Source organism: Propithecus coquereli, unplaced genomic scaffold (assembly GCF_000956105.1).
Source record: "Propithecus coquereli isolate 6110/MARCELLA unplaced genomic scaffold, Pcoq_1.0 Scaffold150, whole genome shotgun sequence".
Taxonomy (NCBI): domain Eukaryota; kingdom Metazoa; phylum Chordata; class Mammalia; order Primates; family Indriidae; genus Propithecus; species Propithecus coquereli.
This window is the reverse complement of record NW_012139414.1, coordinates 7,341,640-7,353,568: the sequence shown is the minus strand read 5'-3', so window position 1 is coordinate 7,353,568 and position 11,929 is coordinate 7,341,640. Positions and strand designations below refer to the sequence as shown.

At 38.2% G+C, this 11,929-nt stretch overlaps 1 protein-coding gene across 1 annotated transcript; it reads left to right on the top strand.

Moving 5' to 3' along the window:
- The first annotated feature begins 377 nt into the window (after window positions 1–377).
- Window positions 378–11,374, top strand: CCT6A (chaperonin containing TCP1, subunit 6A (zeta 1)). Its single transcript, XM_012640295.1, has 14 exons — window positions 378–686; window positions 1,097–1,160; window positions 3,612–3,746; window positions 4,573–4,746; window positions 5,595–5,698; window positions 6,315–6,425; window positions 6,694–6,853; window positions 6,949–7,031; window positions 7,884–7,980; window positions 8,298–8,445; window positions 8,904–9,037; window positions 9,578–9,680; window positions 10,647–10,719; window positions 10,980–11,374. The coding sequence occupies exons 1-14, from the start codon at window positions 550–552 to the stop codon at window positions 11,050–11,052; spliced, it is 1,596 nt and encodes a 531-aa protein (XP_012495749.1). The 5' UTR covers window positions 378–549; the 3' UTR covers window positions 11,053–11,374.
- The last annotated feature ends 555 nt before the right edge of the window (window positions 11,375–11,929 follow it).

Sequence of the window (11,929 nt, the reverse complement as noted above, 5' to 3'; positions counted from 1 at the left end):
AGTACACCGTCAAGCACATAGTTCATAGTCTAGAAAACTCGAGCGAAAGAGATAAAAGCAGCAAGGAAAAGAAACTAAGCAAAACGCGCGCGTGGGGAAGGAAGCCCACCCCATGCCCTGAGGACACGCGCGGCGCTGCGCGGCCTACACGCCAGCCAGGCAGGCCCTGCCTAGCGCAGAGCAGGCCGCGCGCTCCGCTCCGCCTACGTCCTCAGGTCCCGGGTCAGCAAAGCAGGGTGCAAGCCATACGCGACACCGGAACCCTAAGAGCCCAGGATCTCGGACTGCCGCCGGACAGGATCCTCCCGTGCGCAATGGCGCCACGGCCAAGGCGCGGGGGGCGGGGCCTCAGGCAGCTGTGCGGCCGGGACCCAATGAGCGGTCGTCAGCCAACCCGTGGCCCAATAGTAGCGGCGCGCGGGCACGCCGGGGGCGGGCCCGGCGCGCCCGACTTTTCCAGAAGACCCGGATAGTATCTCCCGGCCACGCCGAGCCGGTTCTGGGGACTCCACACGCTGGCTTTCCCCTTCTTCTTCTGTTAGATCAGCTATGGCGGCTGTGAAGACCCTGAATCCGAAGGCCGAGGTTGCCCGAGCCCAGGCGGCGCTGGCGGTCAACATCAGCGCGGCTCGGGGGCTGCAGGACGTGCTGAGGACCAACTTGGGGCCTAAGGGCACCATGAAGATGTGAGGCGGGGCTGGCGGGTGGGTTGGGCGGGCACCTCGCGCTGCCGCGGGCCTGGTGAGCTCGGGACCGCGGACTCGAGTCCGCCGCCTCCAGGTCTCCGTGCTCGCCGCTGCGGTCTCCCTTCCCCGCATCGGTCTTCCTTCCTGCTCAAAGCCCCTCTGCCCCAGCCATTTCCTCTTGCGTCGAGGCTGTCTCCGTGGAGAACAAAGCTGTCCTCGTGCGCGGCGCTCCCCCGCCCTCTGAGACTAACAGCCACAGTAAAGACTCGGCACTGTACCTTCGTTCCTCTTACTGGGTGGAGATAACCAGCCCCGCTACCTAGGCTCCAGAAAAAACCCGGTTTTTATGGGACTTTTAATTTGGTTTCCCTTGAAAAAGTCACATTGGTTCATTTCTGCCCATTGAACAGGCTTGTTTCTGGCGCCGGAGACATCAAGCTTACCAAAGATGGCAATGTGCTGCTTCACGAAATGGTGAGAGGCTGCTATGCTAGGTCAAAAAGGTTTCGATTTTCTGTAGTACGTTTAATTTGTAGAAAGACTTCTCATGTTGATTTTCAAGGTAGGAAGAAATTACAGTCATCGACTCTCAATGGGTAGTCATTCAGAAAAGAAACGTGATCTGTAATAGTACTGACAGTACAATACAGCGAGGAGCCCTGGAGCCTGACAGACTTACATTTGAATCCCCGCTCTTTTGCCATTCACAGTCTGGGCTAAAGAATTATAATTATGTATTAAGAACAATTATAATAAAATCTGAAGGATTAAGGGTGACTGACACAATGTGCTGGGCAAAAAGCAGCAGGATGGTTACAGTTTTTCTTTTTTAAAGACAGCAATTTTGTTACATCTCGCCCTTCCATCTCCAGCGGGAGGGGAGATAAAACTCTTTGCTTTAACATTTTTATGGTCCCAGGGATCAAAAAAATGAGATTATTGAGGGGAGCATCTGTTTTACTCGTCTCTAAATTCCCAAAACCTAACAGTTCAAATCCAAGAAAAAGAAATGACTTGGCCTCTGATTAGAGTTAAGAATAAAATTTAGGATTTTGATAATAGTATGCCATGCCATCAACATCCAAATGTTTATAAATATTTTCAGTAAGGACTAGGGGGTGTAGTTTTTGTTTTAGTGGGCTAGATGGTGGCCTGAGTTAGCAGAGAACAAGTGGATCCATAGTTTAAAGTTGATACCAGAAAAGCCATATATCTACATGGCTTTTTATTTGGTTTTTATCGTGAAATAAACATAATGCAAGGAAGCACATAAAATGTTTATAGTTTGACAAATACAAGATGAACACATGGAGCTACCACCTCAGAAATTCCCTCCCCCCCTTGTATTTCTTTTCTTCAGTCACCAGGGGTCTGTTTTTCATATTTTTTTCCTTAACACATTGCCTGCCATGTGAGTTATATTTGACTTAGGCTACTCTTAATCCCAAGGCCTCCTGAAGCAAAATCTTGCAATTAGTTTCTGAAAATCCTACTTGAAGTTCTTGTTGTTACAATTAATATTGACAATTCTAAAAACGTGGATTGTGTTGCATATAACTCATGCACGGAAAACAATAAAAAACAAATTAGGAAGGATCGTTTTGTTTTAATAAAACACCGTGGCCCCAGGGAAAATTTTTTTTCTAACATAGCAGTCAATGTGTTAAAAAATTAAAAACCTATCGCAAAGTTGAAATTAGAATATATGCCTTGGATTTTCACCTTTGAAATACTGTTTATACTAAGAACATTCTCCTATGTAATCATAATATTATCGTACCTATTAACATTGATAACAGTATTCTCTATAGTCCATACACAATTGTCCCCTCAAATGTCTCTTTCTAGCTGTTTGCAACTGTTCCCCATGTCCCATAGAAAGATGTCCATAACCTGACATTATATGCCTATTAATATGACACTGAGAAGTAAACTGTATTACCTGCATAGTACTTTTGTCAAAAATATTTAACATAAGCAAATTTAGATAAGATAGCCTACAGGATGACCAGCCTAAATGCTTAAAAACTGTGTCCCCAAAGACATAAAAGGCTGGGGAACTCTGTTGTAGATTAAAGGAGAATAAAGAGATACAGCCAAATGAGGCTGGGTACAGTGGCTTATGCCTATAATCCCAGCACTTTGGGAGGCTGAGGCGGGAGGATCACTGGAGGCCAGAAGTTTGAGACCAGCCTGGTCAACATAGGGAGACCCCATCTCTACAAATAAAATACAAAAATTAGCCAGACATGGTGGTGTGTTCCTGTAAGTCCCAACTACTTGGGAGGATTGCTTGAACCCAGGAGTTTGAGGTTGTAGTGAGCTCTGATGATACCACAGCACTGTAGCCTAGGCAACAGTGTGAGACTCTGTCTTGAAAAACAGTACAACCAAGGGCAATGTAGGACCCTTGATTGGATCCTTTATAATTAAGAATCTCTGGGGTGACTTTGGAGATGTGAATATCCTGTTCTAAAACCTTTCCACACAGTGAGTGCTTTAGGTTCCATAATAATTTATGCTAAGAAGGCTATTTTTTTTTTCCTCTTTAATTTGGTCAATGCCAAATAATAGTGAAAGCTGCTGGGCTTTCACTTTAGAAGATACCTGGCTTAGTCTCACAAGAGCCCTACATAGATACAAAATTATGTGTTACTTTTACTTATTAGAGCTGTCATTTTGAATAAACCTTAACTGAACCTCAAGCTTCCTCATCAGTAAAGTGGAAATAATTTGGAAGTAGATTTATACATGAAAATGTTTTGATTATCATAAATAGGTATGCAAAATAGCTAATTGTGACTTTTTTTAATTGAAGTAATATGTGGCCAAACACTTGGGCAATTTTTTTTAAGTAGATTGCACATTTTGTTTGTGTCATATTTGGACTGCTTCACCTTAAGTGATTCTTTGTTTTTCTTTCAGCAAATTCAACACCCCACAGCCTCCTTAATAGCAAAAGTGGCAACAGCCCAGGATGACATAACTGGTGATGGTACTACTTCCAATGTCCTAATCATTGGAGAGCTGCTGAAACAGGCGGATCTCTACATTTCTGAAGTATACACAACTCTCTTGTTTCTGTGGTATTTTATTCTATGTCGGGAATGTCTGGTATTTGTATAAATTGAGGTGCCAGCAGTACCTGAGGCAATTTGATAGAATATAAAGATCAGGGAGCTTAAATTTGGGAACCTGGGTTTTTATCCTGGTCTGACACAAATTGTGGTCTTGGGCAGTTGCTGGAACCTTCCATGGCCTGAAAAGCATAATTTTTTTTTTTTTTTTTACCAAGTTGCATTGCACACATGATTTATATCTGTCTCTATAATGTAGATTAATAATTGAGAACTAAAAATGGGATGCTCAGGACTAGTCATGTTTATTTGCAGGGAAAAAGCTAACCAGAAACTTACATTTAAATAAGAATTCCACAACTTTTTTAGCCCAACTAGTTCCAAGTTTAAAGCAAACCTTATTGATTGAGTACTAATCCACTGTCAGAATTTTCTAGGAAGAGAGAGTGATGTGAATTAGTTTCAGATTACCTGTGGAAAATACATAATATTCCTACTGACTACAAATTGTTGGGACATAACTTTGGGTTTTGATATTATTCCTGGTGGTTTGCACAGTGAACACCCAAGTGTGCTTTATAGTTCCCTTGGCTTTGACCCTGTGCTAGAGCAATGTCTGTTCTTTTCCTCTGCATTGAAAGGAGTATTTATCCTTTTAAATGTATTCAGAAAGCCAGCACATTATGTTACCTTGATTGTATTAAAAGGTATGAATGATTCAGAATATTCCTTCAAAAATTTTCTGAACTTTATCATGAATTTAGTTACATCTAATTGAAGATGCAAGTGTAATTGTATGTTTACTACAGGGGCTTCATCCCAGAATAATCACTGAAGGATTTGAAGCTGCAAAGGAAAAGGCCCTTCACTTTTTGGAACAAGTCAAAGTAAGCAGAGAGATGGACAGGGAAACACTTATAGACGTGGCCAGAACATCTCTTCGTACTAAAGTTCATGCTGAACTTGCGGATGTCTTAACAGAGGTATGTGTTAAATTTTGTGTGTGTCTGCTATAGTTCACCCATATGGAAAACCCCTGATAGGAGACACTTACCCAATTATAGGTTATGTAAAGTCTTCATAATAACATGCTATGTGAAATAAGTGTGTTCATTTTTGTGGCAATGATACTAATCTGTGTCTCCGAAAAGTAAAATGAGAAAATTCAAATAAATTCACTAGGTTATGAAAGTATAATTAGAGCTTTCATTAAAAGGCTTATAAAATGGAGATTTTATAAGTTTCTAATTATCAGTATTTTTAATAAAATAGCAAGAGGTGTTAATGATTCTTTAGGTAATTACAAATTGAAATTTCAGAAATGTAAATTACTTCAGCCCTTTACATATAATGTTTTTGCTCATAGAAAAAGGCTTAAATTAGTTCAGAGATTTTTTTTTTTTTTGAGACAGAGTCTCACTGTGTTACCCCGGCTAGAGTGCCGTGGCGTCATCCTAGCTCATAGCAACCTCAAACTCCTGGGCTCAAGCGATCCTCCTGCCTCAGCCTCCTGAGTAGCTGGGACTACAGGCCTGCGCCACCATGCCAAGCTAATTTTTTCTATATATTTTTGGGTGTCCAATTAATTTCTTTCTATTTTTAGTAGAGACAGGGTCTTGCTCTTGCTCAGGCTGGTCTCGAACTCCTGAGCTCAAACAATCCGCCGCCTCGGCCTCCCAGAGAGCTAGGATTACAGGCGTGAGCCACTGCGCCCAGCCTAGTTCAGAGATTTTTAAAGTGAAGAAACTGTCTACTTTAAAACTTTTGAAAAACAAGTAACAAGTGTTTTGACTTCTGCAAATTGTATTTAATGGTCATACTCCTATCGCAGGCTGTAGTGGACTCCATTTTGGCCATTAAAAAACAAGATGAACCTATTGACCTCTTCATGGTTGAGATCATGGAGATGAAACATAAATCTGAAACTGACACAAGGTAGGTGGTACAAAGTTACAAAATTTTAGAAAATTTTATGAAAGTTTAGAAATGTACAGGTGCTTTTTACACTTGATATAAAATGCATAAATATATTTATCCAAAGATATAAATTGGATAAATTGCTAGGTGAGTATTTATATTTACTCTTAGTGATATTTTTTCTTGAAATAAGTTGAATGTTGTGCTCTATTTGTGGTCAGAATGATTGTGAAAAGTGAAATACATCAGCCATTCGGCATTTATTGAACTGCTGGTTACAAAGCATAATGGGAGGCGGTTGGGGAATTTTTTTTTTTTTAATTTTTTCAAAGACCTAGTTTGGAAACCTATTTTTAAAGGAGGTGATCACAGTTTGATAGCCTACCAGTTGAGACTGTCTCTCTCCAGAATTTTCAATACAAGATAGGGTTGTTATTTTTGTTTGAATGGCTTGTCATGTTCTGGAATATTGCTTTTCACAATTGGCCTAACCCTAGGTTTCACTCAAGTCTCGTTCAAAAAATGTGATTGTGTGAAAATTATCAATACAGTCTCAGTTCAGTGTTAATTTTGTTATATATTACACCCCCATCTGGAAATCAGTAACATTACACTTTTTTACGTGTTTTAATAGCTTAATCAGAGGGCTTGTTTTGGACCATGGAGCCCGACATCCTGATATGAAGAAAAGAGTAGAAGATGCCTACATCCTCACGTGCAATGTGTCATTAGAATATGAAAAAACGTGAGTTTATAGCCCCTTAACAGTAGAATAGAGGCATGGAGGAGCTTGGTATTTTGGGCAAGTCGCTTTCTTTTTCCCCACTGTAAAAACAATAATGCCACAATTTTGTTTTGAGAGAATTATGGGAAACAAACTCTGAAAATGTAAAAGGGGCAGATTGGAGCTCAGTGAATTATTTGTTAAATCTTAATACTAATCTAGTTTCAGAGGCTGCTGTCTTACCTTAAAAAATAAACATTTTTCCTCTTTCTGTTGTTTTTTTTAATAGAGAAGTGAATTCTGGCTTTTTTTACAAGAGTGCAGAAGAGAGAGAAAAACTAGTAAAAGCTGAGAGAAAATTCATTGAAGATAGAGTTAAAAAAATAATAGAACTGAAAAAGAAAGTTTGTGGTGATTCAGATAAAGGATTTGTTGTTATTAATCAAAAGGTGAGAATGAAATTTTGATTTATAAACTAGTCTGTATCATCCCTTTATTTTTAAGATGGAAAATGTTGAAACTAATTTGTTTTGTTTTGTTTTAGGGAATTGACCCCTTTTCCTTAGATGCTCTTGCAAAAGAAGGCATAGTAGCTCTGCGCAGAGCTAAAAGGAGAAATATGGAGAGGTATGTGTAGCAGGTCATCTGAGTAATGTGAATTTTACTTATTTTGCAAGTGAATTGGGATTATTCCTTTTTTCCTACGTATTTTATTTTTGCATATTTCTTTTTAAATGTACAATTTATTGGCATTAACGTTGTTGTGCAACTGTCACCACTATTTGTCTCCAGAACTTTTTCATTATCTCAGACTAAAACTCTGTACCCATTAAACAATGACTCCCTATTTCTCCTTCTCCCTGATCCCTTGTAAACACTACTTGAATTCGATACCTCATATAAGTGGAATAATACGATATTTGTCCTTTTGTGTCTGGCCAGTTTTTCTTAGCATAATGTTTTCAGAGTTGATGTAACATCAGAATTTCGTTCCTTTTTAAGGCTAAGTAATATTCTCTTGTGTGTATGTACCACATGTTTATCTTTCCATCTGTTGATGGACATTTGTGTTGTTTCCACCTTTTGGCTATAGTGAATAATACTGCTTTGAACATTGGTATATACTTTTTTTATTTTTAAATAAATACTGTACATATTTTTGTCAAGAAACAGCATCAAAAAGTTTCAGAGAAACAGTTTCTCCTGAAGAGCTCACCACAAGAAAGAGCTCTTGTCCACCTTTAGATTTCATACCGAAGGAGTATTTGGTGATTTGCGGACAGCAGTTTAAATGGTTGTGAGAAAAGACCAGTTTTCAGCTGGTTGATGGCACATTGGAAAGGCTTAGGTTAAAATACATGTAGAATATAACTTTAGTAGTAATTCTGAAAAATGGCTTCCTAAAATTATTAGTCTTCTCTTTGAATGTAACTGGTAATGTTGCTTATACATCTTTCTTAAAACACTTTAATATTTCAGGCTGACTCTTGCTTGTGGTGGAGTAGCTCTAAATTCTCTTGATGACCTAAATCCTGACTGTTTGGGACATGCGGGACTTGTCTATGAGTATACGTTGGTAAGTGTGTTTTCTTCCTGAAGGTAATAGTACTTTTTGGTTCATGAATTCTTCAGTAGAAAACTTAATTAAAATTCAGGATCAGATTTTTCTTTGTTTAAATGCATTTTGATGGTTTATGTGTAGTAATGATAAGCCATTGGTGAGGGAAAATCATACTTGTATGTGGTTTTTCAAAAAGAATTTGCTTCAATGTGGTCTGTATTCTCTATTAATATGCTATAATACTTATCATTCTGTCCCTGAGCCCCTCCACTCTGTTCACTCTGTGCACAGCCAAATTCTGTTTTTGAACATAATCTTTCTTCTACGCATAGGGAGAAGAGAAGTTCACCTTTATTGAGAAATGTAACAATCCTCGTTCTGTCACATTATTGGTCAAAGGACCAAATAAGCACACACTCACTCAAATCAAAGATGCAATAAGAGATGGCTTGAGGGCTGTCAAAAATGCAATTGATGATGGTAAGATCCTCACTGTATTTAAACTGTATTCTCTTGCTGGTCTGAAAGGCATGGCTGAATACTGTGTTCTTTTATCAGTAGTTTACACAGCCAGACACCATGCAAAAGCAGTCTTCCCTTTAAAATGACTGATGATATGCTAAGTTTTTCCATAGCATATCATTATTATAAGTGAATACAAATAAATGAACTAGTACTAATAGCTTGAAATAGCTGCCAAGTGCTAATTAAACCATTCTAGTTGAACTGTTCTGCTGTTCGATATGTTAGTTGTGTGTACTGTGACTTTTAAATTTAAATTTTGGCAGTATTTAGGTTGCTGTGGTCATAGTGAATTTGTAAGAAATTAATGGCTTTCATATGTGTAGGGTTTTTTTCCCTCTTATAATTGATTCTACAGTTTTATTTATTTATTTACTTTGTAGCTTAGCATTTCTCTTTTTTCCCTCATCCAACAGGCTGTGTGGTTCCAGGTGCTGGTGCAGTAGAAGTGGCAATGGCAGAAGCACTGATTAAATATAAGCCCAGTGTAAAGGGTAGGGCCCAACTTGGAGTCCAAGCATTTGCTGATGCATTGCTTATTATCCCCAAGGTGTGAATACTTTTAACAATCAATTTTCTAAACTACACCAAAATGATTTTGCTGATCAAACCTTTTTGATAGTGTAGGCTTTTTTGTAATATGGATTTTGGATAAGCACATTTGATCAGTTTTCTTTCTTACTCTAGAATAGGTATTCCTCGTCATCTAAATGTATTTGGTTCTTAGAGGCTTGAATAGCTGAAGTTTCAGATGGTGAGAGATAATTATATTTTAAGAAATTTGCAGTATAGGGATTATTATTCTTGGGTAGCAGCTTTTTGTTTTTTAATTAAACTGATGAATATCATTGTTTTCTGTTTATTCAGTTGGGAGTATAATTTATGACCAGTGTATTGTTGGGTTTGAGGTACATTAGAGAGTTGGTTGGTAACATGGGTCTAGCTCTTCTGTGAAAGGAACATAGATAATAGTTCTGTCTTCATTCAGTAAGAGTTTTTTTTTAAATTAATTGGAAATACTGTTTATTTGTTATAGACTTTACTATCAATTGTTAGTTCCTGTATTTCAAGAATTACTTGTTTACTTTAGGTTCTTGCTCAGAACTCTGGTTTTGACCTTCAGGAAACGCTAGTTAAAATTCAGGCTGAACATTCGGAATCAGGTCAACTTGTGGGTGTGGACTTGAACACAGGTAAGAGAATGAAACTGTGTATAGGGGAAGAACTATATGTGAGTAAAGCCAGGAAAGATTAAAAATGGGGACAAAAAATCTTTCGTTGCTTTGCCTTTTGACACCAGTACTATCAGGGAACTCTGGGTTCTCAATTGGAATAAAATATGATATAAAAATAGAATAACTAGATACAGTAATTAAGGGAATAGAGTAGACATGTGACTAATTTCAAAGAGGATAGATTAGTTGGAGATGTTGCTGAATGGTGGTAAGTGGTTCAGGTTAATGTTGAAAGATTTTTATATTGTACTTTCTTTACTCAATTTTTTAATCAGAAACTTTGATAAGAAAATATATTCAATGATTATATTCAAGGGTGACAAAAAGCTAAAGACAGCAAATAATGCTCGGAAAGAGGACCTAGAAATCAAATGAAATAATGATTATGGCCCTGGTCTTAGGTCCCTGTAACAACACAAATTATACAAATATTATACAAAATGGAAGACACGTAACAAGATACATCCATGCGATATGTGCGAGACCTACTATTGTCAACATTAGTTTAATAGAAAAGGTTTCTGGAATGAGGGAAATGATAAGCCTGTTTTAGCCAGATTATAGTTGAAGTGCTGTACTTTAGTGTGGATAAACAGGAATGTGTCCAGAAGAGCAGAGAGATTATTCGAACATTTATTAACCAAAGAGAACACCCATTGAGTCTTACAAGTAGAGGTCAGCCACTCGTCAGAGATACTGTGGACAGGCATTGTGATTTGGAGTAGAAAATTGTACTAATAGAGAAGCTTTGAATGCTCATAGTTAATATTGGATGAAATGAGTAATCAGTGATAAGCAAAGCAGCACAGAATACTCTGTTGGTTCTTATATACAACATCTGATCTTATGACCTCCTATACGTGATTTTATTTTTTTTATTTATTTTTTTATACGTGATTTTAAGAAGACTTGGTTACCTTTCAGGTGAGCCAATGGTGGCAGCAGAAGTAGGCGTATGGGATAACTATTGTGTAAAGAAACAGCTTCTTCACTCCTGGTAAGTTTGGGGGAACCAAAACTAAAATTACCTTTAGGGAATCTTCATGCTCTTCATTAGGGGTGTTCTGTTTAGTTCTCCCTGCTCCCCATAAATAACCTAATTAACTGGAAGTATAGTAACTAAACTGGCCCTCTGTGTAGAGGGGAAAGAGGAAATTTAATTGGATGTAATGTGTGCAGCTTATTTGGGAATGGGAAGTTGACTTGAATTAGGGTTCATAGCATCTGAGCCATCCGATTTTTTTTCTCCCTTTTCAGCACTGTGATTGCCACCAACATTCTCTTGGTTGATGAGATTATGCGAGCTGGAATGTCTTCTCTGAAAGGTTGAATTGAAGCTTCTCTTATATCTGAATACTGAAGACTCTCCAAAGTGATCCTGAGGAAGATAGCTGTGGAATTTTTGTCCAAGCATCAAGTGGTTTTCAAAGGAATTTTCTTTGCCCATATGAAAAAAGGAGAGAACACTGGCACCTATTTAAATTCTGAAGTTCTGAAATTACAATTACAGTATTTTTTAAATTGCACTGAAATACACACATAAAAAGAGGTCCTTTTTACCTAGTGAACAAGATGTTTTGCTTTAGCTGCAGTGACAAAATTACATGTTAGATAAACATGTTATCTACCTTGTTATTAAATATTCCTTGAAAGACAAATTTTAATGGTTTAATAATTTCTTATATGGATATATTTTAAATTATCCAACAGTACCCTACTGTTAAGCGTTTAAAGTGAAAATTTTATGCTAATATAAATAACAAGTAATTTATGATTTTGAAAGCATCCCTGTTTCCTTAGTATAAATTTCTATGAGTAAAATTATTGAATCAATTAGACTTACCACGCTTTTGAAACAGCTTTGCTAAAATGTTCCCCCAGAAAAGTAGGCGATAGGAGGAGTAAACTAGAGCCAAGGGAGTCCAGAGTGGCAAAAATAGACGAGGCAGAAGATGGCTGAAGGCACGGTGACTGCGGACTAACTAGGGCTACTAGGTGAAATACGAGATTTTTAGGCTGACAGTATTTTCAAGCCTCCGAACTTTGCTTATGCGAAATATCCATCTCAAATCCCCTCGTGTGTTTCTTCACTTAGATTACTGTTCTCTCCTACATGTTTCCATGAAATTGTTTTTATGTAGTTGGTCTCTCTGCAGTCCTTGAAGGTGAAGTTGTGTGTCACTCAGCTTTGTATTTTGAGGGCGTTA

What these genes read in the sequence shown, in the direction of transcription:
- CCT6A (XM_012640295.1), top strand. Translation starts at nt 550, where the DNA reads ATGGCGGCTGTGAAGACCCTGAATCCGAAGGCCGAGGTTGCCCGAGCC. An exon ending in AAATCTGAAACTGACACAAG is followed by an intron (nt 5,699 to 6,314) that starts GTAGGTGGTACA and finishes GTGTTTTAATAG; the next exon opens with CTTAATCAGAGGGCTTGTTT. An exon ending in GGGTGTGGACTTGAACACAG is followed by an intron (nt 9,681 to 10,646) that starts GTAAGAGAATGA and finishes GTTACCTTTCAG; the next exon opens with GTGAGCCAATGGTGGCAGCA.